The 24,051-nt window shown below is 34.6% G+C and overlaps 1 protein-coding gene across 5 annotated transcripts in view; it reads right to left on the bottom strand.

The window, feature by feature from the left end:
• trmt11 (tRNA methyltransferase 11 homolog) overlaps positions 1–24,051 on the bottom strand; it is a 40,365-nt gene that overhangs the window by 11,220 nt on the left and 5,094 nt on the right. For all 5 annotated transcript variants that reach the window (XR_012391367.1, XR_012391369.1, XR_012391368.1 and 2 more), the window contains exons 7-12: positions 23,706–23,862; positions 20,031–20,111; positions 19,773–19,937; positions 19,447–19,519; positions 13,986–14,120; positions 5,545–5,665 (exon numbers count right to left, since the gene is read on the bottom strand). Coding sequence is in view for 1 of the 5 variants with exons in the window: in NM_200216.3 (NP_956510.3) it covers positions 5,545–5,665; positions 13,986–14,120; positions 19,447–19,519; positions 19,773–19,937; positions 20,031–20,111; positions 23,706–23,862 (732 nt within the window). In the remaining 4 variants the exon portion in view is untranslated. The remainder of the gene's footprint in view (positions 1–5,544; positions 5,666–13,985; positions 14,121–19,446; positions 19,520–19,772; positions 19,938–20,030; positions 20,112–23,705; positions 23,863–24,051) is intronic.

Below are 24,051 nucleotides of genomic sequence, written 5' to 3'. Positions count from 1 at the left end.
CAGAAAGACGGAGCTCAAAGTGATGACTCCAGATCTGAGCCTGCAAACCATCAGCGGCACCTTCGACAGCACACTCCCTTCTGCCAGTCAGAGAGGACTCGCTTCAGGTCACACGTGTGCCGGGCCCTCAGTTTACAACGCAACTTTCACAATACAGACCACACAAGCCTCGGGAAAAGACCCCAGTGTCTATAGTCACCTAAGTGGGCTGTAATGTCAGTCAGAATTACACGAAGAACAAGTGACGATGAGAAGCACAGCGATTCTTATAAAATCTATCTGGAAATGTGTAAAGGCCTGTGTACGATTTTCGCTTGCGCTTACTGGCAGTATTGTTCCAATACCGATACTAGTACTGGAAATACTTGCAGTAACTGCAAAAATTCTGGTATGGGTGAGTATCTGAAACCATAAACCAATTTTTAACCCTTGTGCAATGGGCAAATTTACTATCCTATTGTTATGTTGAGGATGAAAACATCCACTAAATTAAACTGCTATAAAAATGCAACAGATTTTATTATTTTTTTGCATAAATCTGTATATTAACCTCAGTCCTGATCAAAACTATGATTTTTAAAAATTACAGGATTTTAATTTCTTTAATTGCCAAGTTAACAAATGATGCTACTGATTTGGTGAAAAAGCACACAAAATGATATAATTTCAATAAAAAAGTAATTGTGGACTAGATTTTTTTAAAACCTTTTTCACAGTCTTGGACATGTGAACAATTAGAAACAACATTGGCTGATCGGGAGGACCGGGAGTATTCCCGATGGGCCAGTCCAGTTTTTGGCCACGAGGGCCAGCGTCCCTAGCTGCCTGCTCTCTGAGCAGTCACACTTTTTTCATACATTTATTTATTTATTTATTTGACCATAGCCTCAATCTTTTTTATTCATTATTTTACCGCAGGTCCACAATTTTTATTTTCTCGCAGCCTTATGAGCAGAATGCAGCCAGCAGGTTAGTGATGCCCAACGAAGAAATCTATGAAGTCCATTTCTTGTCAGATGTTGACTTTTAATATTCACTCAGAGATACATAAACAAATTAAAATAAAGTAAACAAAATCCTCAAATTTCAACCAACACGAATGCGGTAAAGAAAACTGTGATGTCTTATAAAGAACTCACTGCAGTCAGATTTCACAGACGCAGTTCTTTAAGAGCCTGCACACAATTTTTAACACGCTACATATCCTCAATGCAAAATGCACAGAATATCCATCTGAACAACACATATGAATATTCTAATTTCTCAAATGCAAACAATTAAAAAATTTATATTAAAAACTGAAATGCATCATATAACATTAGTTATTAAATCCAAACAAATAGGCTCCTATACAATATGAATATATATTCAGATATTGCAAAAAAGAACATTGTGATGTTTTAAGGAACAGAGTTGGAGATTTAGCTACCCTTTAATGTTCCCATATTTATGACAAATATTTGAAGTTATAAAGCAGCTGTTTCCTTGAAAAAGACATGATAGTGTTCATAGAAAATTCAATACATTTGATTTGAATCTTTATTCATATAGCTTAATTCATATTTTTATTTATCTGCTATTTTTTCATTTCGAGGTTTGAATATTTATAAGCACTCTACTGCTAAACATTACATTGTGTTAACTGTTCAAATAAATCTTCACTGTGAAGTATTGAATTGGAAATGACGTTATTTTAGTCAGTCGTGAACAGAAGTGGGCCGGTCTAAGGCTTGAAACTACAAGGCTGAAAAGAAGTCTAACTCCGGCTCTGCATATAGACTCATAGAATTTCACATACCAAAAGAAAAGTTTTGAAAGGCATGAAACCTTTTGGGAGGAAAGTGTTTTTTCATCACTTTTAAATGGTCTGCACTACAAAGTCAACCAATTTTAGTAAAAGCATTTTATTCCCCACAGAAAATGACAACTAAATTATCAAAGTCAATCACTCAAAATAACAAAAGTATTCATTCTTTGTGATTAAATATCAAGGTTATTCTGCCAAATGTTGTTTTTGAACTCTTCTAAAGATGTTGAGCTGTCTAAATATTAATTACTGAATTTTTCTTATTATGCCAAAAATGTTCTGAATGGCAACATTTGCATTTTAAACTTATAATAAATGATATCAGTCCTTTACAGAATAATAAAAAAAACATCTTTTGCATTTGGTTTGTCAGCATGACCTGTACATTTTTGTGTGTAATTTATCCAGCAAGACGAGCAGATCTCAGATGTAGTTGCTTCAGCGGGGGACATGAGGACACAGATTCAGTGTGCCAAAATGTGAGATGTAAAGAGAAACAACAGAGCGAGAGCGAGATGGAAACAGAGAGAAAGAGAAAGACACAAGGCAGAAACGGGGCCTCATCTGGACTCGAGAGTTGTTTGACAGCACTAGACTAATGCTGGATCTGCAAAGCTCCCGAAATGTCCTGCGTTCTGTTCTAAAAATAAGCCACGCTGGGTAATATTTATCCCATAATGCAACATTGTGTTCCTTCAGTTCTCAAACAAAAGCAACAGAACTCTAAACCTAATATTATAATTCATGTGAAGAGCATCGAGGAGCGGTCTAACAAGGACATTAGGATAAACATCCATAAACAACAAGCAGCAGACAATGTTCAGATGTTTTTTCAGCTACTGCTGGACACGCAGGGAAGTTTGGCAGAGATCTCATAATATTATTGACGGATCTGATGCCAAGGTCTACTTGAGCTTCGGGAGATTGGCCAAGTTTCACAGAAGAGTCTTATTTGATTTTCTTTGGGGTTTAAGGCAAATTTAGAAGGAAGACAAGGACATGACATACAGTTCTGTGCAAAAGTCTTAGGCCCAAGTCACATTTGTTGTTTTAGTGAGGGTATAATGACATTATTCAGAGGGGATAAGAAGTATTCAACACATCACTTTTTCTCAGAAAAGGTATTTCTAAAGATTCCATTGACATGAAATTTTCACCGGATGTTGGTAGCAACCAAAAATATGCATTTATGAAAAGAAATCTACATTATCTGGACGATGAAGATGAAACCAGGGTAGACATTTTAGCAAGACAATGATTTAAAACACAGCCAAGGAAACTCTCGAATGGTTTCAGAGAAAGAAAAATCAAGCTGCAGAATGGCCCAGCCAATCATCTGACTTAAATCCAATCGAAAATAAAAATTAAAGATCAGATTTGATACAAGAGATTTCATCATCAACATTTTTACACTCTGTTGAAGTCTGTGAAAAAAAAATCACATCTGAGCAATGTATGTGGCTTAATTCTCCATTTGAGAGCTGCCCTTTTAGCTGCCCTTATCAAAAAAAGCCTTTTATATAAAGCATTAAATACATTTATTAGTTCAGTACTTTCTCCTTGTGTCATTTCATTGTTTTTACACATTTTTTTTCAGATTTTTTTTATTTTGTTTTATTTATATATTTGTATTTTTACTAAAATAGGGTTCAATCCCATGTCAACAGCTCCTTTAGAAATATTATTCAAAGGACAATGCGAAAAGAAATATGCATTGAATACTTATTTCCCCCACTGCATATTACTTATTCTCCTTATTAAAATACAACCAGAAATACAGGTTCTAGTTAGATTTTTGAGGGTTTTAATTGCTTAAGAGAAATGAAAGAAAGAGTTAGAGAAAAATAGAGGAATGAATGAAAAATACTGCCATTTCTGTCTTGGTTTGATCTGCTTTTCTGCCAGAGCTGTTGTCAATATTGCCTGAATTAATGGGATTGTGAATGCTGAAAACTACAGACAGGTTTTGATTCGTCATGTAATTCCTACTAGAAAGCACCTCATCTGTAAGAGTTTTATTTTTCAGCATGACATAGATCCTAAACACACTACTAATGTAATGAAATCATATTTGCAGAGAAAAACTGACAAAACAAAGACAATCATGCAATGGCCTCCACAGAGTCCAGACCTAAATATTATATAGAGTATGTATAGGTAATATTATAGGCAGTATGAGATTCAAATGGAGAGGAAAAAAAAAGATGGAACAGGCTGAACCTAAGGAAGGACTCTTAGAAATGCTGAAAGATGTTTGATATTAAATAGAACCATTAATATCAAATAACAATGTCAAATGTTTTATGTTCAATCCACTTAACCACCAATCCACAAGTTAACTTAATTTGTTTAGGGACCACATGAAGGAATTGTGAGGAGCCCTGCATTTTTACAGTGTGTACATATTTCCCATATTTTCTGTTTGTATATTAAAGGTATAGTTCACCCAAGTAATGGCCCTGCACTTGCTCCATACCTTTTAGGTAGATAGATATGAGCAAAGGTCTTAGGGTCAAGCAAGTGGTGGACTTTTGTATGTAGGTAATATAAGGATGTGAATTATTCATTAATGATCGGGGGGTCAACTTTTTCGGTGATGTTATTTTTTGAAAAACATGCTTCAGTGAATTTAATTAAATGACAAGTGTTTTCATAATGCAACATATTGAAATTTTGAAGGATAGTTTGTGTATTCTGACCTACAATATGCTGTGATTAGCCATTTTAGAGGTTACTGTAGGTCAAACTATGCATCTAATTTTACTTTACTTTTAAGCTATACACCTATTTTACAAGAAATGTGTTTTGTGAACACTTACCATGTCTATCGGCTTAGATTAATTGCATTCACAACGGTATAATCCATTATAGGGGTGGTCAAATGTATATTGATATTATCTATTATTTAATAAGTAATATAAGTATTTAAGATACAGATCAGACCAAACTATTCATTCATTTTCCTGTTGGCTTAGTCCCTTTATTAATCCGGGGTTGCCACAGCGTAATGAATCGCCAACTTATCCAGTTTTACGCAGCGGATGCCCTTCCAGCCGCAACCCACCTCTGGGAAACAACCACACACAATCATTCACACACACACACTCATACACTACGGACAATTTAGTCTACCCAATTCACCTGTACCGCACGTCTTTGGACTGTGGGGGAAACCGGAGCACCTGGATAAAACCCCCGCGAACGCAGGGAGAACATGCAAACTCCACACAGAAACGCCAACTAAGCCGAGGCTCGAACCAGCGACCTACTTGCAGTGAGGCGACAGCAGTACCTACTGCGCCACTGGGTCGTTTTAGAGCAAACTATTTCTTAGAGGACAGACCCCACCCTATACATGTTGTTTTGACGTCCTTCAGGGGGATCAAGCCTTAATTGGGGGGTCAATCGCCCCTTAACCCAACTGTAATTCACACCATGGGTAACATATATGTTCCAGGTTTAACACATGCTAGTCTGGGTAGATATTCGTGAGTGTTTTATGGGAATGATTTAAGGTTTTGGAGTGAAGTGCTTGGCAAATGCAAAGATGGATTATTTTCCATACAATGTGTGATTAAGTCATTAAAAACAGCGAGCCGATTACAGCCAGAAGGCAGGTTTTTTTTTTTTCAGAGCATGCAATGCAGTGCTATAAAACATGTAACTGTATTAAAAATATTCAGGAGCACACGCTGACTGTTTGCATAAATCAAGGTTGTCATAAGAGCAAACGGCACCTCTGGGTCTTTGGTCTTCTCCATGGTGATGAGTCTTCGTGATGTGTGGCTGGAAAGGGTTTGTTCGCAGTTGCTGATGAGAGTCAAACAGGGGTGAAGAGGCACCATCTCTTCGCAGTACCTGCAGATCACAGCACAGGTTGAGCTCAGACAGCTGCCCACTTAACAAACGCAACACCTTTATGGCGGTAGGGGATGTCACAACTAACTATGCCTGTGCTGGAATTGCACCACTTTTCACTTGTTTGTCTGTCACATGCACTGCATAGCAATGGACTGACATGATTGGTTAATCCGGTTGCTGACATGTTGTATAGATTTCCAGCCACTCATTCCTTCTCAGGCAAGCATTGTAAAGGTCATCCAAATAATAACAGAAGCAGTTGTGTGAATGTAGTTGGTTTATTTGGCATTTGACATATTCTGAAGTAATTACGATTTCTGCACTCAGAAATGACGTTTGGTGTTTGTTCAAACTACTTATTTACATTGTGCTAAAACAACACAACTCTTGAGTTTTTTGGAGACAACTTAATGTTCAATCGTCTTAAATTTGTAAAAGACTAATGAGGTAACTTAATTCCTGTATGTTGTCCCAAGACAAATCAACTGTGCGAAACCCAGAATTTTTTTCAGTGTGAAAGAATTTATTACGGAATAAATGAATTTGTTGGGTTGCAAATAAAACTACACACTAGAATTAACTTTACAACCATTTAGCTTAACTATTTTAATCACCCAAAATTAGAAAAAATTGTCTATTTAGTGTCTAATTGATTTTTAGTCTTGATTTGAAAAAATACATTGATTGACATTGTAATATAATAGCTAATAATGTTTGCTTGCAATCAAGAGAGATGTATAAATTCTCCTCCTATGCTGAAGGATAACAATGTATATTCAACTATTTATTAAAAAAATTGTAAAAAACATTTGGAGATAGCTATTGTGCCAGGCGGTATCTGTGAAATCTGATATCAAACAGACTTCTGAGACTATTTTTTAATCATGTTCAACAAAATAGAGCTTTGGTGATAACTAAAGGAATATTTGCTTACTATTTTACTAACTTCTCACTGGAAATGACATCAAAAGTGAAAAATGCTGGTCAAAAAAGTATATTTACACTAGGGATGCAGGATATTGAAAAAAGTCTGACATCACAGTGTTTTGTTTTTCTGCGATTATATATTGCAATATAAATACAATTTCACCAGAGGGCTTAAATAGCTGTATTTGGAAAAAAAATCATTCATTTGAATTGATTGGGGTGATTTTGTAATGGTGTGAATCATATATATATATATATATATATATATATATATATATATATATATATATATATATATATATATATATATATATATATATATATATATATATATATAAACTAAATGCAAGCAAACATAGAGCAACGAAAAAAGTCAAATAAACAGTGCTTTATGGTTTTCCTGAGAGTTAAAGAGTGATAAAGTACAGAAAGTGAATAATGAAATGTAAAATAACGCTGTATAGTGATCATTGTATTAATTAAGTAAAATTATTCTTCATAAAGCTACAAATGTACTTTTTTGTGCCAGAACGCTATGCCTTTAAAACACAGCAAAATGATTAAATTTCAATCTGTTATTGTTATACTTTGCAATCTCATGTATTCTCAGCTGTTGTGCTGATCAACTATACAGAGTAAGCATGGGACGATAACCGTTTTCAAGGTATACCGCGATTTGGAAAATTCAAAATTTTAAAACTGCCAAAATTTTCTGCAATACCATAGACCAGCAAAAAAAGATCTCCAAAGAAGTCGTTTTAATTGGTAAAGAAATCTGTGTTCTTGAAACTAATGAAGAAAACAGAAGTCAATGCTTTATTTGAATTATACTGCCTGACATGTTTACTACTACAAAATATTTAAAATGTTTCTCAAAATAAAATATATTGTGCTTAAATATTAAATATTAAGTGTTTTTACCCAGACATTTAAAAAAATTTTAGAGCAGTAATCACAATACTGTGAAACAGCGATATTTTTGTCCAAGGTTATCATACCATCAGAATCTTATACCGGCCCATACCTAAAACAGAGTTCCAACTATTTCATTAACACCCGATTGAAAGACTTCAAGGAATTTATAAAGTGCCATTTATTTTGAAGGTGTCATTTTTAAAAATGTAGACTGTTTTAAACAGCCATAGATAACTTTATTAAAACTTGAGTTCAATACTGATAATAATTAAACGTGGTTTCTGAAAGAGGATTATGAATATTTTTTAATTTAAGAATCTTAATTTTTTTCTGATACAATTGTTGAATTAGCACAAACTTAAGTTCAAATATAATTCAAGAACTTTCAAGAACTTGGCTGTTTTTAAGAGCTTGAATCCATGTCTCAAATTCAAGTACTTTCAAGATTTATGGAAACAAGGTTTCCAAGATATTTTTTTTTCTTCAATAAATATTGCAATATAAATATCGTTTTACAAGAAGGTTTGAATAGCACCATTTGATAGTTTTCTAGCAAGTCTAACAGTATGCAGGTACAGATATTTAATAGCCACAATAGAAAAAAATGCTTTTTTTTACTTTGTCTTGTTTCTAGAGCAAGTAAAAATATTGTTTTGTTTTCTCTGTCAGAAGAAATAAGTCACAATTAAGAGATTTTCCTTAAAACAAGCTGAAATAATCTGTTGTTTTTTTGCTTTGAAATGTAGATATTTGGACTAGAAACAACAACAAAAAAAATGTCTTGCATAAACCATAAAAGTTTTGTACAAATACATTGATTAATTACAATTCTGTAGCTCCTAGTCAACTATAATTCAGACTCAACATTGCAGATCTGTGCGATTTGATTATTGTAGACACACACATTGCAATTTCAATGCTGAAACGATATACTGTGCAGCCCTAATTTACACAAAAAACGACACCCAAGTCTTTAAATTTTAGCTAAACTGTCAGAAACGGGATGCACAGGTTTGTAGGATATCAAAGGCTATGAAGGATACGTCTAAAACTCACTCAGAAGAAAGTATCTCCAGAGAGATGTGAAGCAGAATTTGGATTTAAACGTGCCTTGATACCTTCCTGCCTTGGAATGCTGCCCCTACACAGCTGTTGTGTTCATTCAAGAAATACTACCTGATAAAAACCACATACATCACCACTCGTGTCTAGATTTTATCACACTTTTTGTTGAATTAGTGACTGATTTCATCACTATCTGGAGGCCTGCCTTAACCATAAGAAACACTGCGAACCTCCAAACTCTTCATTGTTCCCAGCGGCTGTGAAGACAGTTAGTAGGGACATTAACTCAGCAGGGAGTTGAGCTGGTGGGCTGTTAACATTCACGCGCTGACAGACGCGTTCGCACGCACCGACTCCCTTCATTTTTCAGACGATTACGTAAATATGGCCTGAAATCAATGAAAAATAACATTTCGAGGGTTGCTAGCTGTAGCCGAACCTCATCCACGCAAAGCCACTGATCCACAAAGCATTGCGCACACACAGTTAGCTGCGTTTCAAACAAATCATAAATTATGTGCCCTCTTTTCAACGGACCTGACAAAGCAAAACAAGGAGGCATACGGAGCACTCATATTATCCATCGCACTGTTTACACGGAGCTGCTCCTGTCACCTTGGAGAAATGTCTAACAAATGTCAGCTTTCCAGGAAAAGAGCCCTCTGAGGCCGCTGAAATCACATGACAGAATCACATTTCTGAATATAGGGCAATGAGTCAGTGCATTATGGGGTACTAATGACTGACTAACGTCCCATGTGGATTACACTCATATCTGTCTTCACCTCATCAAGTTCATGTCCAGTAAAAGAGATTATTCTTCTGTTTGCGGTGGTAACGAAACAAGTAGTAAAGGTCAGAAATGTATTCTTGCTACTTTTTCAAAATACTTATTTAAAATGACCTGAATTCATTGAGCTGAAATCATCAAAACTCTTGAGTTTTTTGGGGACAACTGCATAGTTTTTTGTTCAATTTATTTGTGTTGGGACAACATGAAGGTCTTGTATGGCACCCAGCATTTTTTATACAGTAGTTAAGTTTTTAATCAACCCTTTTTTCATAGATAAAAATGACCACATTAAAAATATATGTTTTAAAGGGGTAAAATGATGACAAAAATCTATCAACCTTCAATTCAAAGAACAATGTATAGAGTATTTCAATGTGGTCATTTAATTGGTGCATGAACATTTCCTGCTTGTTATCAAACTATTTAACTATTTAATTTAAACTAACTGTATAACAAGAGGCAATTCAATCATAACTTTATGTTAAAATAGCTATCATAACATTATTTATCAATTTGTGGCTCAATCTGGACTCTCAGAAGCTATAGGTATTAAACATGTAAAACAGGAAATACGTTGGAACCATTGTTTTTGTTTACAACCCTCAAAATGGTCTATATTAGTATAATGTTTTCATGCATATGTCATGTAAAAAAAGATTATTCTTCTGTTTGCGGTGATAACGAAAAAAGTAGTAAAGGTCAGAAATATGTCAAATTAATTAAAATATCTTAATTCATGAAAATAATCATCACTATAGAAGGTTACTGCTTCACTTTGAAGCAGCATAATTTTATACACTCAAATTTTTTTTATTTAAAATCAGCTCAAATCTTCACAATTCTTGAGATTTTTTGGGGGGGACAACTTAATGGTTTTATGTTCAATGCACTTAAATTTTAAAACCATTAAGTTAATTTACTCCATTGTGTGCAACCCAGTATTTTTTACAGTGTGGTTCAGAACATTTTAATCAAACTTATTTCATAGATGAAAACAATAACTACATTAAAAAATATATATTTTAATTGACTAAAATGATGACAAAAATCTATTGACCTTTAAATAATTTTTTTTTTATATCAGTATACTGGATTCATACATTATGTCTTCCATGTGAAGTAAAATAGACTTTTGTTCTGTTTGCAGTGGTAACAAAATAAGATAAAAATAAATACATAAAAAAATAAAAATAAAATATATATATAGAATTTTTTAATGAGTAAAATGATGACAAATCTATTGACCTTCAAATAAAAAAAAATTATATTAGTATACTGAATTCATGCATTATAACTTTGAAGTCAAGTAAACATTATTATTTTTCTGTTTGCAGTGGTAATAAAACAAGTAGTAAAGGTCAGAAATGAGTCAAATAAATCTAAATATATTTATTCATAAAATGATCATCACTATAAAAGCTTCCTGCTTCACTTTAAATAATTAGCAGCATAAGTTTATACAAAGAAAATAAATGCTGCTTTTTTCAAACTAATTTAAAATGAGCTGAAATGATCACAAATCCTGAGTATTTTTGGGACAACTTAATTGCTTTTTTTGAGTGTAGTTAAGTTTTTTTTTTACAGATTAAAACAATAAAAATATATATGTTTGAATGACAAAATATGGCAAAAATCAAGAAAATCAAATCAAAGAAAATCAGTTAAATAAGTGTATATAAGTATACTATATTTGTGCATTATGACATCCATACCCAGTAAAAATCTTATTCTGTTTGCAGTGGTAACAATTAGTAAAGGGCAAAAAAGTGTCAAACAAATCAAAACACTGTCTTTTTACTGTCATGTTGATGTCTACATGTGGACACCATCATAAAAAAATGTTATTGTGTGTTACTCTGTAATCCCTCATTTATTTATTTTCGTTTGTTGTGAATGCTCCATTGCGTCATAAGGAATCGGGAATTCTTGCCGCTTGCTATGACAGAAGTGTTTTCCTCTGGTCTGTGAACTTCCTATTCTCAGGACGAAGCGGATGAATTGGATACTGAGGGCTGTTTCCACTTCGAACTGTTACAAGGGTAATCAACAGCGAAGCCCCAGATTCCAGCGGCAGTCATCCACTCCTCTGACACCACAGTTTATAAACACAACTGTTGCTATACTGACGCCTGCTCTGAAGATGCAGTCATTTAGCCGCTGACCACAGCGCCTCCTTGTGGCGATCATACCCATAGCTTTATGAATTTTAACTGTCAGCAAACCCTACATTGTGAAAAGGTATATGATCAAAAGTCATGATAGAAGTTTGTATTTAAATAAACTTATGTAAAAATGTTTATCAAGGTTTTAATTAATTTAGTAGTTATAAATTATAACAATTTTTGCTGGGTCTTTCAAGTCACAAGTACAATAAAAAAGGGCTTTTGCTGCTTGTTTAAACTACTTATTTAAAATAGGTTGAAACAACACAATTCTTAAGTTTTGTTTGAGAGTTGGTTTTTACAGTGTAAATGATCTTAGCTGACCTAAAACGTTAATATTATTCAACTTAATTTAAGGTAGCAACAAATTTATTACAGTATAATTCATTCAGGACAGTGCTTCTGAACTCTGCTAAGCATTTGAGGTTGGCAAAAATGTTTTAATTCAAGTGAGATGCAAGTATTTGTTAAACCTGAGATAAAACAGTAAATGTAATTTATTCCTGTGATGGTAAAACTGGATTTTCAGTATCCACTGCATCAGTTTTTAATATTTCAATAAAAAAAGAGGAGAAAAAAAGGGTAAATTAAGAAGAACAAAAACGTACTAAGCTGAGCTGGATCTTGAACGTTACGAATTACATTTTATGCAATTAACATGCAATCAAAATATAGTAATCCAAAATAAAACTAAAAGTGCTTCAGGGGTAATTCATTTGTTGGTGCTTTTTGGATAAGCGATTCATAAAGATCCAAGAACAAAATCCAAGTCCAAGGCACTAAAAAAGTAAGCAATAAAGTTAAAAAGCCTTTAATAACATGGTTTTATTTTAAAAACAGCATTACTCTCACCCTATTGAAATGTATGTTTTGCCGAAATATGTAGCTGTGGTGCACATTAGTGTTAATTTAAAAACATAGTATTTTTGTGAATATTTTTTTTTTGTCTCTAGCGCTCAAGTGAGATACAAATATTAGTTAAAACCGAGTAAATGTAACTTATTCCTGTGATGGTGAAACTTCAGCATCTATTGCTTCATTTTTCATTATTCAATAAAAAAAAGAGGAGAAAAAAGGGTAAATTAAGAAGAAAAAAATGTACTAAATGAAGCTTGTCCTTTTAATGCATCTACCATTAAAGTATTTTGACAGACCTACTTGGAAAGAGAGCTGGATCTTAAACATTATGAATTACATTTTAGGTAATTTACATGCAATCAAAAGATAGTAATCCAAAATAAAACTAAATGTGCTTCAGGGGTAATTAATTTGTCTATGGCAGTCGAAAAATAAGTGAAACAGTAATTGTAAATATCTTATTTAAAATGATCACAATTTAAAATAAATTACATTTTAAAATTTAAATTACATTTAAACAGTTGTTTTATATTGTTATATATTAACCTTACATTATATGTTGAAATTTAGTTTATTCCTAATGGCAAAGCTTTACAAAATACTTTAAAAAAATGTATTTAATGTTTAATATGTAAATTGGGTGTTTAATAAATTTATTTGAATGGTACAAATTTTTATTTACCCATTATGTGAAAAACAGTTGCGCTACTTTTGCTTTTTTATAAAAAGTCTTTCAAAAACGTAAAAAATAAAATAAACTGCAGTCATTTTTATGAAAATAATGAATATCTTTTGAATATTTGTGTTTATTTTTTCTGTCAGTTCTGATGCACTAGCAGAAATATTTAATAAAAAATAAAATCAGGGTGTAGCCAAGTAGGAGCGCTCACTCTGATCCCCCAAGCTCTGCAAGGGTTGGGGAAACTGAACCAAAACAAACGATTACAATTGGCTACAGATTGGCAAGGAAAATTTGGTAAATGCGTCAAACAGCAGAACTTTGGAGTTAAAAAAATTAAAAATAAAATAAATAAATAATACTAACTTAAAATGTGCTTTTCTCATTTAATTACATGACTCATTTAAGACATGAATCACTCTTCAGGAAAATACATGAATTAACATGCTGCAAAAAACAATTGCAAGATGCAACCGTATCTGCACGACTCTACTTAGAAATCAAATAATGACGGCGCCAGCTAAACTAATTACTGTAGGCATCAGCAATCCTGAGGGAGTAAATCCCGTAACTACATAATGGAAAATCCGTCTACAAGTGAAACAGAGGTGAAGCAAAGATGCAGATTAAGCAGCGGGTACGTTGCTTGACTCACTACTGTTCCCTGTAATCAGACAGTGGTATGATCTGTGGACGCTGCTGTTTGTGGTCAGTGGAAAACACCCCACAGCTTCACACCTGCTCCACTGACCGCAGGTCCACAAGCCTGAGCAGGATTAACAGTCTTCAGCTACTGATATGCTTTGGCTTTTTTTCAAATGTATTATTTTATTAAAAAAGCACAAGAGAGCCCCCTAGTGTTCAATCCAAAGACAGAGTCAGATGCATGTGACCATTCAGTCTATTTGATTTACTTACTCTGGCCTGTAGATAGGAAGCCAGTAGACAAGACGTCCACCTAAAACCAAGTGATGGGCTGCAAAATTCAAGAGGTCGGCAAAGATATCACTGAGATGATAAGCCATTGAAACGGGCACGTGACTCTCTCCAGAGCTGCAATGGGATATAAAACACAAGAAAACAGAATTTAATTAGTATAAGCAGGTAAATTCAGTTAACTTCGGGTTAGTCCCTTATTTATCAAGAGTCACAACAGTGGAATGAACCGCCAACTATTCCAGCATAAGTTTTACCCAGCAAATGCTCTTCCAGATGCAACCCAGTACTGGGAAACACCCACACACCCACACACACACACTCATACACTAAAGGCAATTTAGTTTACTCAATCCACCTATAGCGCATGTATTTGGACTGTGAAAACCGGAGCACCCACAGGAAACCCACACAAACATGAAGAGAACATGCAAACTCCACACAGAAATGCCAACTGGCCGAGTTGGGACTCAAACCAGTGACCTTCTTGCAGTGAGGCATCAGAGCTAACCACTGAGCCACCATGCTGCTGCTCCTAAATTTAGTTCTTTACAGAAGTTATTTTTATTTATTATTTTTTGCATGTACTCAAATGGTTACTAATTTTGATTTGATTTTCCTCACAGAAAAAGAAAGTATGAATGCACTAGTCACACTATTCCATGCAGCATAAAAAAAATGGAGACTTCAAGCTTTAAAGATCCCATGAAATTAATATAAATGTTTTTAGATGTTAGTATCAACGTTGTTTGTTTTTAGGATATTTCTATCTAGTATGCACCAAAACAGTGACAAAATCACATTCATACGATATAAACATGAGCTTAGAGTTTGTCACTTCCGCCTAAATGGATCAACGATCACCTCATACTTCAGTTTCTCATAAAGCTGTGACCAATCAAATGATCTCTATTATTTGACATGACACGCCCCCTTGAAGACGCTTCACATTTCATGTGCTTGAACTCAACCACTCCCACTGGCAGAGCTGTGATAAAAACTAAATGCTTCTACTGTTTTTTTTTTTTAGGGGATGAGCTACACTATGTCCCACCCTCTCTAATATGTATTCTATAATCTTTGGTTAAGATTACATCAAATATCAAATACAAGTGCAAATTTTAAAGCACGTTGCATTAGCTTTAAAAAAACAGTAACAAGAATAGAATTTTTAAATCCATTTAGAGGCAGTGGCGCAGTAGGTAGTGCTGACGCCTCACAGCAAGAAGGTTGCTGGTTCGAACCTCAGCTCAGCTGGCGTTTCTGTGTGGAGTTTGCATGTTCTCCCTGCCTATGCATGGGTTTCCTCCGGGTGCGGTTTCCCCCACAGTACAAAGACATGTGGTACAGGTGAATTGGGTAGGATAAATTGTCCGTAGTGTATGAGTGTGTGTGTGGATGTTTCCCAGAGATGGGTTGTGTCTGGAAGGGCATTCGCTGTGTAAAAACTTGCTGGATAAGTTGGTGGTTCATTCGTCTGTGGCGACCCCGGATTAATAAAGGGACTAAGGCTAAGCCGACAAGAAAATGAATGAATGAATGAATGAAATCCATTTAGTTAATCTTCTGGTCTGGTAGGAGTGCTTTTAGCTTAGTTTAACATAAATCATTAAATCGCATTAGAGTAGAGCATTTACATCTCACTCAAAAATATAAAAACAAAAGTTTTGATAATTTTCCTATTTAAAGAGCCCCTATTATGGGTTTTTGAAAATGACCTTCCATGCAGTGTGTAAGTCATTGAAAACAACCAGCTGAGATTTAAATCTGAAAGTGTGCCATGTTTAAAACTATTGATTCTTTAACTAATTAGTTGATTCAGAGAAGAATAAACGAACCGGGATGGGTTCAGATCTTTTGCTTAAACGCATTGACAATGATACGGTACATCACCAAATATGTAGTCCCAGATTCGGTAAAATGCGAACGTGTTTTCCCGTCAGACACTAGCGGAGCGCACAAGATCACGAGACTGATCATGACGCAAAGATGACGATCACTGACAGATGGCGATTCGGCTGCAGGGAATAAAGGGTTAAAGTTAATTTTCACAACAACACCGCAGTATTTTACCTTATTCTCCGCCGACAAGCGGGCCCAGCCATTTGAATCTTTTTGGCTCAAGACTTCCGGTCTCATTCACTTCCATTCATTTTTTTGACGTTCAAAACTGGTTGTAACGATGCTTGATGTTGCAATTTGATATTTTCTTATTACATTATTCTACTTGGTCTGTATAGTCATGCAAACATTTGTTTGTAGAGCAAGTAGTTTGACCATTTTCTGCCGTTTATTATTCCTAGTCATTTCTCCCATAGGCGACTGAATCGGAAGTTCTCAAACAATTCGAATAAGGTCAATAGCCAACCTAATGCTGTGTTTGTTCCTGTCATTTTTCAGATTTTTGATATAAAAACCTACCCTGCATAAGGGATTTGTCAGCTGTTTGCTATTAAAGCAAGGAGCAGCAGAGACTTATGTATGGGACTTTGTCAGTAACTGTTGCAGTTCACATGGACCCTTTTCTTCTTCCTCCGGATCATAACATGTGTAATTAAAAATGTGTAAATAAAATTGTGGCCTTGTTTTGTGCAGTTTGCAAAATATTAGTGGTGGGCAAAGCGAGGCTTCGTGAAACACCGAAACTATCGAAGCAAATGTGTCGAAGCTTCGAAACGTTTCGAAACACCACTCTACGGTGACACCTAGTGGTCATTGTATTTGTATTTCACTGAAACAGCTTCAGCGAAGAACAGTTGAGCAAATTGAGGTATCAAACCCCACTTTGTAGCCTGGAATCATCAAATGGTTTAGTTGAGCGGTTAGAGTTTGTGACTACCATGCGGGAATAATGGGTTCGAATCCAGACTGACACAATTGTTTTGAAATGCTTTATTACCAGTTGGTAATGCTTTGTTATTGTATCGTTTTGTTTCAACATTGCTCTGACATACGAATAAACACCTTGTAAATAAATTTGTATTGTTTTGTTCATAAAACAGGGTTGTTACTAGATCAGATACAGTTGTGGCCAGAAGTTAACAATAATTATTTATATTATTAATTAAATTTCCCATTGTATTTTATTAACGTCTATCCAAAACCTAAACCCATCATAGTACTGTAAAACTATGAATTATTGTTTTACAATGTTACAAAAATGATGCTAAATTGATGGCATATCCACAGCTGTATCCTATCTAGGCTACACCATAAAACAGTAAAATGATTAAAATACATAAAATCTGGATTTTGGAGTATTTGTACTAGTCGAGATTCGAACCCAAAACAAATTTGGCATAAAGTACCATAGTGCACACGCACGGTCCACTAGGCCATATTAGACAGGGACATAAATAAGATCATGCAAGTCAAATACAGATTCTATGGGTCTTGAAACGCCTCTAAAATGATCGATGCTTTGAATCGCTTTTGTCACGTGACCAAGTGTTTCGAAACACTTTAGTCACGTGACCTGGGTGTTTCGGATCATGCTTCGGTGCAGTGTTTCGAAACACTTGCGCTTCGGGATCTCGACACTGTGTCGAAACGTCAGTTTCACGTCAGCCATCCCTACAAAATATGTGCTTAATTGTGTGTTATAAGTTGTAATCGCCCCACGCGGCTTATACTTCTTGGCCCGTGGTGGGCAGTTTTCTCCATCTTACGCTGAACGCAGTCAACCAATCACAACAGACTAGGTCATCGGACCAAACAGCACAGATTAGCTTCCACTAAGAAGGGGTTTGGAAACAAATGAATCGCTGAACGAACCATTTGGGAGTCGTTGGTATAATTAGGTAAAAATAAATGCATATTTTAAAACAATGACAAGTGTTTTTTTGACCCTGCATGCATAACAGCCTTTTCTTAAAGACCCCAAATCCAAAATATGACCTCTTATAATGCAAAATACATGCAAAACATCACTTTTTGTGTTATGAAACAACAGAAGTGTGAATAAATGATGACAGTTTGGAAAAGAGTCTCATTACGCAAAAGAGTTGCTTTCATTTATAAAGATCAAACTACAACTTAAATTAAAGTCAACATCAATGACCTCCCCTAATAATCAGTATCAGACACATGCAGTCAAATATTCAAGATATTTTCATTTGTTTTCTCTAGCTAAAACGAACATTAGCAATCAGTACACAGAAAATAGAAGAGGAAATTTCATATTTCATATTTTGTTTTTTTTGCTTTTGAATTACATTTTGGGACCTTGATATTTCCTCCAACTAGTTTTGATGTCGTTTAAAAAGGTGACCTTTATAACAGTTTGAAGTGAAATATTGTGTTGACTATTGTTGTAAATTATGGTAAAAAGCCTAGTAATAAACTGCCAGTACTTTTTCTGTTACTTTACATGACCTCATTCTCTACATATTATTTCTTGTGCAATATATACACTCACCGGCCACTTTATTAGGTACACCTTCCAACTGCTTGTTAATGCAAATTTCTAATCAGCCAATCACATGGCAGCAACTCAATGCATTTAGGCATGTAGACATGATCATGACGATTTTCTGCAGTTCAAACCGAGCATCGGAATGGGGCCTCGTTGATGCCAGAGGTCAAAGGACAATGGCCAGACTGGTTCCAGCTGATAGACAGGCAACAGTAACTCAAATAAACACTCGTTACAACCAAGGTATGCAGAAGTGCATCTATGAATGAACAACACGTCCAACCTCAAGGCAGATGGGCTACAGCAGCAGAAGACCACACCGGGTGCCACTCCTGTCAGCTAAGAACAAGAAACTGAGGCTACAATTTGAATGGTTTGGATGGCAGGGTCAAAATTTGGCACCACCAACAACAACAGTTAAGGCTGGTTGTGGTGGTATAGTGGTGTGGGGGATACTTTCTTGGCACACTTTGGGCCCATTAGTATCAATTGAGCATTGTGTCAACTCCACAGCCTACCTGAGTATTGTTGCTGACCATGTACCTAATAAAGAGGCTGGCGAGTGTAGTTTAAGCAACTAAAATGTTAATGAAAATCTATATGTTAAACAGCACAGTTTAATTTTCAACATCAGGTACATAATTTATAAATATAAATAAGCTGGGAAAAAAAACTGTGAATCATGTTAATTAACATATATTTTTACAGAGTATATATAAAGAAAGACTTGGAGATTCTTTCTTTTCCTTTTTTGGAAGAAATAAATAATTACTACACCTACAATACTTTACACTTATAAAATTGACAGTAAAGAAGTTTATATTGGTATATAATTATTTCATTCATAAAAGTTTACACATTAGTGCACCAATTTTGTAACGCACATTGAAATGCTTATGTAATTGTATAGTTTCTAGCAATTAGTTTTGTTAGTGGTCACAGCAGGCTTACTGGATGACTAGCTTTTATCTAAAGAGTGTTTCATGTGGATCCATTAAAAATGCAGGTGGATAAAAGTGATAGGCTTACAAATCCTCAGGAGGTTTGATGATATCTTTATGAGATCCTGTTCTCCGTGTGGACTCACGAATGCCATATGGAGCTGCACGGGGAAAAAATAAAAACACTTAAAGCTTCACAACCACAAAAAACACAATCAAATGTGACTTTAAAGGTGAAGCGTGTCATTCTGCATCAATAGGCTTAACTGAAAGATATTTACAAGTAGTTTTTCCATGTGACTGAAAATACAGCTTCAACTGGCATTTTTAAACATCGTAACCAGTTTTCAGCTGGTTCAATCTGGTACTTTAACATATTAAAAGCATAATTTTTGTGAGTTTAAAGTAACGTACGGTCTGTAATAATGGCATCAAACTGGGCATTTCGTCTCCAAACCAGTTTGGAGGCATCAGACACCATGACGTCCACATAGAGATTTTCAGCCCCATACTGACGCAAGTTTGCTCGAATGTTCTCATCTGGTCCTCTCCATTTTTGATTCTTCCTGCTGGCCTTTCCTACAACAGTTTAAAACAGTACAGGTGTGGACTCATTCCAAATGTGTAAAAGACTCGTAAAAAATTTAAAGTGACGGTTTAAAGAAAATATACCTATTCCATGGATAGTGTTATAATCAATGTCTGTCCCACATACATATGCCCCAAAGTGTGAACATGCTACCAAAAGACTACCTGAAAAATGAAAAAAAAAATCATGAGAAATAAAATGAAACACATACTGTACAGTGGGTATTAAAGACAAAACATTAGAGAACACATTTACACATGTTACATGTACAGTCATAACGTTAGAACACCCTATGAATAACATGGTTTTCTGTCAGGACATAAACAAAACAAAAATAAAAACAATATGGTCCTTGGCAGGTTTTAAAATTTGGAAGATAAAACTTCAACATCACAGCAGGAGATTATTATTTAACAAAAATAAAGCCAAGAGAGAAAAGCTACACTGCAATAATGTTTTTCTAACAGATGTTTTTTGTTTTGTTTCTAGTCCAAATATCTATAAATTCTTAAATTAAGAATTGTTTTCTAGACAAGCAAAACATGTTATCTTACGTTTTCAGAAAAAACGTAAAAATTAAGTGAGCTTTTCCCTCAAACAAGCAAAATAATCTGCCAATGATGTGAGAAAAAAAGTCTTATTTAAAAAGAAACAACAAAATGTTTTTGCTTCCCCTGTTGGCAGAATATTTTACTTGTTTTAACTCAAAATGTTTTATATATTATTGTTTAAAGCAAGAAAATGTGCTTTCCTTGTAAGGAAATTCTTCTTGATTTAAAAAATCATTAGATATTTAAACTAAAAACTAGACATAAAATTGCAGTGTATGGGTCACAAACTCACGACACCCTTTGATTCAGACACCTATAGATCTACATTTAGGACTATTAACTCAAAGCAATCGCTTTCTGTATGATCTTATCAGTCTCTGGATCCTTCTGGAGGAATTTTGAGTTTTGCACAGCTCTTGCATCAGCATTTCATTCAGGATGTCAACTGAATTCTTTTTCAAGCTGATCTATTGTAGATTTGTTGCTGTGCTTGGGATCATTAGCTGTGTTTACATTCAAAGATGCGAAATAAATTTATGCACAATAATAAATAAATGATTTGCATCTCAGAAGACAAATGACAACATGCAATGAATGTGTGGTAGCGTTTGAAGAAGTGACACGCGGAGCACAGACGCTTTTGACAATAATGGAGGAAATTTATGATATAATAACACTAATAATGAAATAGTTATGGTGTTTTAGAATGACCAAAACAACATTTCAGATGTTTTACAATGTGCTCAGCCTGCTGGTTTGTCTATTCGCACACATTTTAATCATTACATGATATCCTATAACAAAAATCACATGAATTTTTAAATGTGCATAATGGAATTTGTTCGATAAAAGTGTTTCCATTGTAGTTTATGTGCATTTTTTCTTATCAAATAAAAAGTTTGTCCTACTTAATTATGAGCATTGGTTTTTATGCACATTTTCAAAGATTTATACACATTCTGGCATTTCCATCAACCATTTTTTATGCACATATCCAATAGCTAAAAGTCCATAGCTAAAGTCTTGTTGTATGACACAATTTTGGCTACATTTTATCTGTGGGACGGGCACTTTGCTCACACACACCTGAAGATTTCAAAACAACAAACTGCTAAAAATTCTGCTGATAATCATTTGATTAGCAGGACCTGACCATTTTAAGAGCTGCCAAAGGTCTTTTAAATTTTTTCCTGAAAAAAAAAAATTTGTATTTCAAAGGGAGTGTTTACTTTTTCACTTGACTGTTTTCTAAAGCACAGGAAAAAAACAATGATTTAAATTTGAGAACTTTCAGATTCCCCCCAGTTATTGGTGTTCATCTGGAACCTGGTGGGAATTTCATTAATTATCTGACAAACCTTTTATAAGTGTTTCTTATAAACAGCTCAGTTTAATTTTCAACATCAGATGTTGACAAAGCAGATATCAGACATTTTACAAGAAAGCCTATCTTTCCAGTTTTCCCCTGGATCCGCATAATGGTGAGCCTTTCAAATGTTACTAAAACCCTGCAACATCCCATTGTCCAAATGAAGGCCCAATGAAAGACTCTTTCAGCCTTAGCAAGACAAGCTGGACATAACAAATCTGTCAATTTCCAGAATATTGTACCTTCACAATACAACTCAAAGTCTTGTCAATGAAAGCCAAATGCTTGAGAAGAAAGCATATTGTGGTTATTTATGCCTTGGTCACTTTGTAACACTCTCCTACTAGCATGGTATCACCAAAACTAAAATTCCTTCAAACTTTACACAAAAAAGATTAGACTATTTCACATCTTTTAATGAAATGATTTCTACAGTCAACCATTGCGTTTGACTGTAGATCTTTATAATCGTTAGACACTTTAAAGGTTCGGCCAATAAGAATTTTCAGCAATCTAGAAAGCAACTGAACAGGCACATCTGGCCTGCAGATCTCAGCGCATGTGGTGACAACAGATGCATGATAAAGCCTGGCAGCATCATGGCACGCTACAAACTCACAGAGAGCCTTGCTTCAGGACAGAGTCTGCGAGAAAAATGAAGCCCCATGCTGTTCAGAAAGCCAGCAATCCTTCATTTGACTGATGACACTCGAAAGTAGTACTTTCAAAGTCAGAAGAAAGAGAAAATGTGGGCCAACTGAGACTGAAAAGTGTGAATTCTTGTGAGCCGTCGCAAAACATTATATAGAGATCTGCTCCTGGAGCCTGTTAAATGCGAATGAGAAACAGAAGACGATGGCACACACTGTATACTTAATCACGCGGACAGGCTGTCAGATGTGATTTCAGTCAGAAACAGGCACAGACACAAACACCTGCCTCAGTTTGGACAGAAATGAAGCGCCTAAACTGTTCTGATTAAAAACATGCCAAATAAACACAATCTGCAAGACTAAATGGAACCATTTGTCAAATTTATTCTGCATCTTAGATGTTGGATGAGAAAGGTACAACTAATATACCTGTCACAGGCCTGGTTTCAAAGACAAGGTTGAAATTAAGCCATAATTAGGGCGCAGTACATTTATGTAATTTTTTAATAAATGCGCCTTAGAAAAACATATTATTGGTGTCCACCTTGAGACAAAATGAGGGAACTTTTTAGTTTAGGTTTCTTTTTCTTAAGTTTTATTTTAAACTGTTAGTTTCTTTCAGCTAAAATAGCTAAGACCTACATTTTAGTCTGTGAAGCATAGAGTTAGAAAATGAACTAAAATAATAAAATAATTATAACAAAGTAATTTAGTTCATCGTCTTAGATGCATTTGTTTTGTAGAAGATTTGTTTAATTAATCAAACTGATAAAAGACATTTTAAACATCTCGAAACTGAATCCACAAAATCATTTATTCATCAAAATTCATCATTTAATATGCATAAAATCAGCACATTACAATCTTTTTTTAAGGATCATCTAATATTAAAAAATGGAATAATGACTGCGAAAAATGGAACAGATGTATGTTATAATATATTATAATAATATTTTGTTATATACAAAAATAAATTAAACATTAAAAAAAATTATTGTAAAACAATTTGTAAATCTGCTTTCAAAAACATTTAAAACCAATACCAATACCAATCTATAATGGTATGCAAATTAATGTAAATAATGTTTCACAACTGCCTCAAATATGGTGTACTGAAACAGATATTACTGAATTCATAATGAGACATAAATAACTGCATTTCAATGTGCTTGAAAATTTGCTCACCTGTTCCAACAAAAGGATCATAAACCAAGTCATTAGCTTTAACTTTGGCATGATTGGCCATAATGAAAGAAAGGCCAGCGTCCATACTAGTGTTTCCAATGAAATGTCTCTTCTTCACACTGTAAGAGCGAATTAACTCTCTCTGACCGTCTGCAATCTGAGAAGATAAAAAACAGCAGTTTAACATCTAAGAGTCGATAAAGAATATTACCTACTGTTTAGTATTAAACAGGCATGGGACGATAACTAGTTTCAAGGTTAACCGCGGTTTGGAAGAGTCAAGGGGCCCTATCATACACCTGGCGCAGTGTGGCGCAAGGCGCGGCGCAATAGTCTTTTGGTAGTT

This window comes from Danio rerio, chromosome 16 (genome assembly GCF_049306965.1).
Source record: "Danio rerio strain Tuebingen ecotype United States chromosome 16, GRCz12tu, whole genome shotgun sequence".
Classification (NCBI taxonomy): Eukaryota; Metazoa; Chordata; class Actinopteri; order Cypriniformes; family Danionidae; genus Danio; species Danio rerio.
Note: the sequence above shows the minus strand (reverse complement) of the source record. Positions and strands in the feature narration are given on the sequence as shown.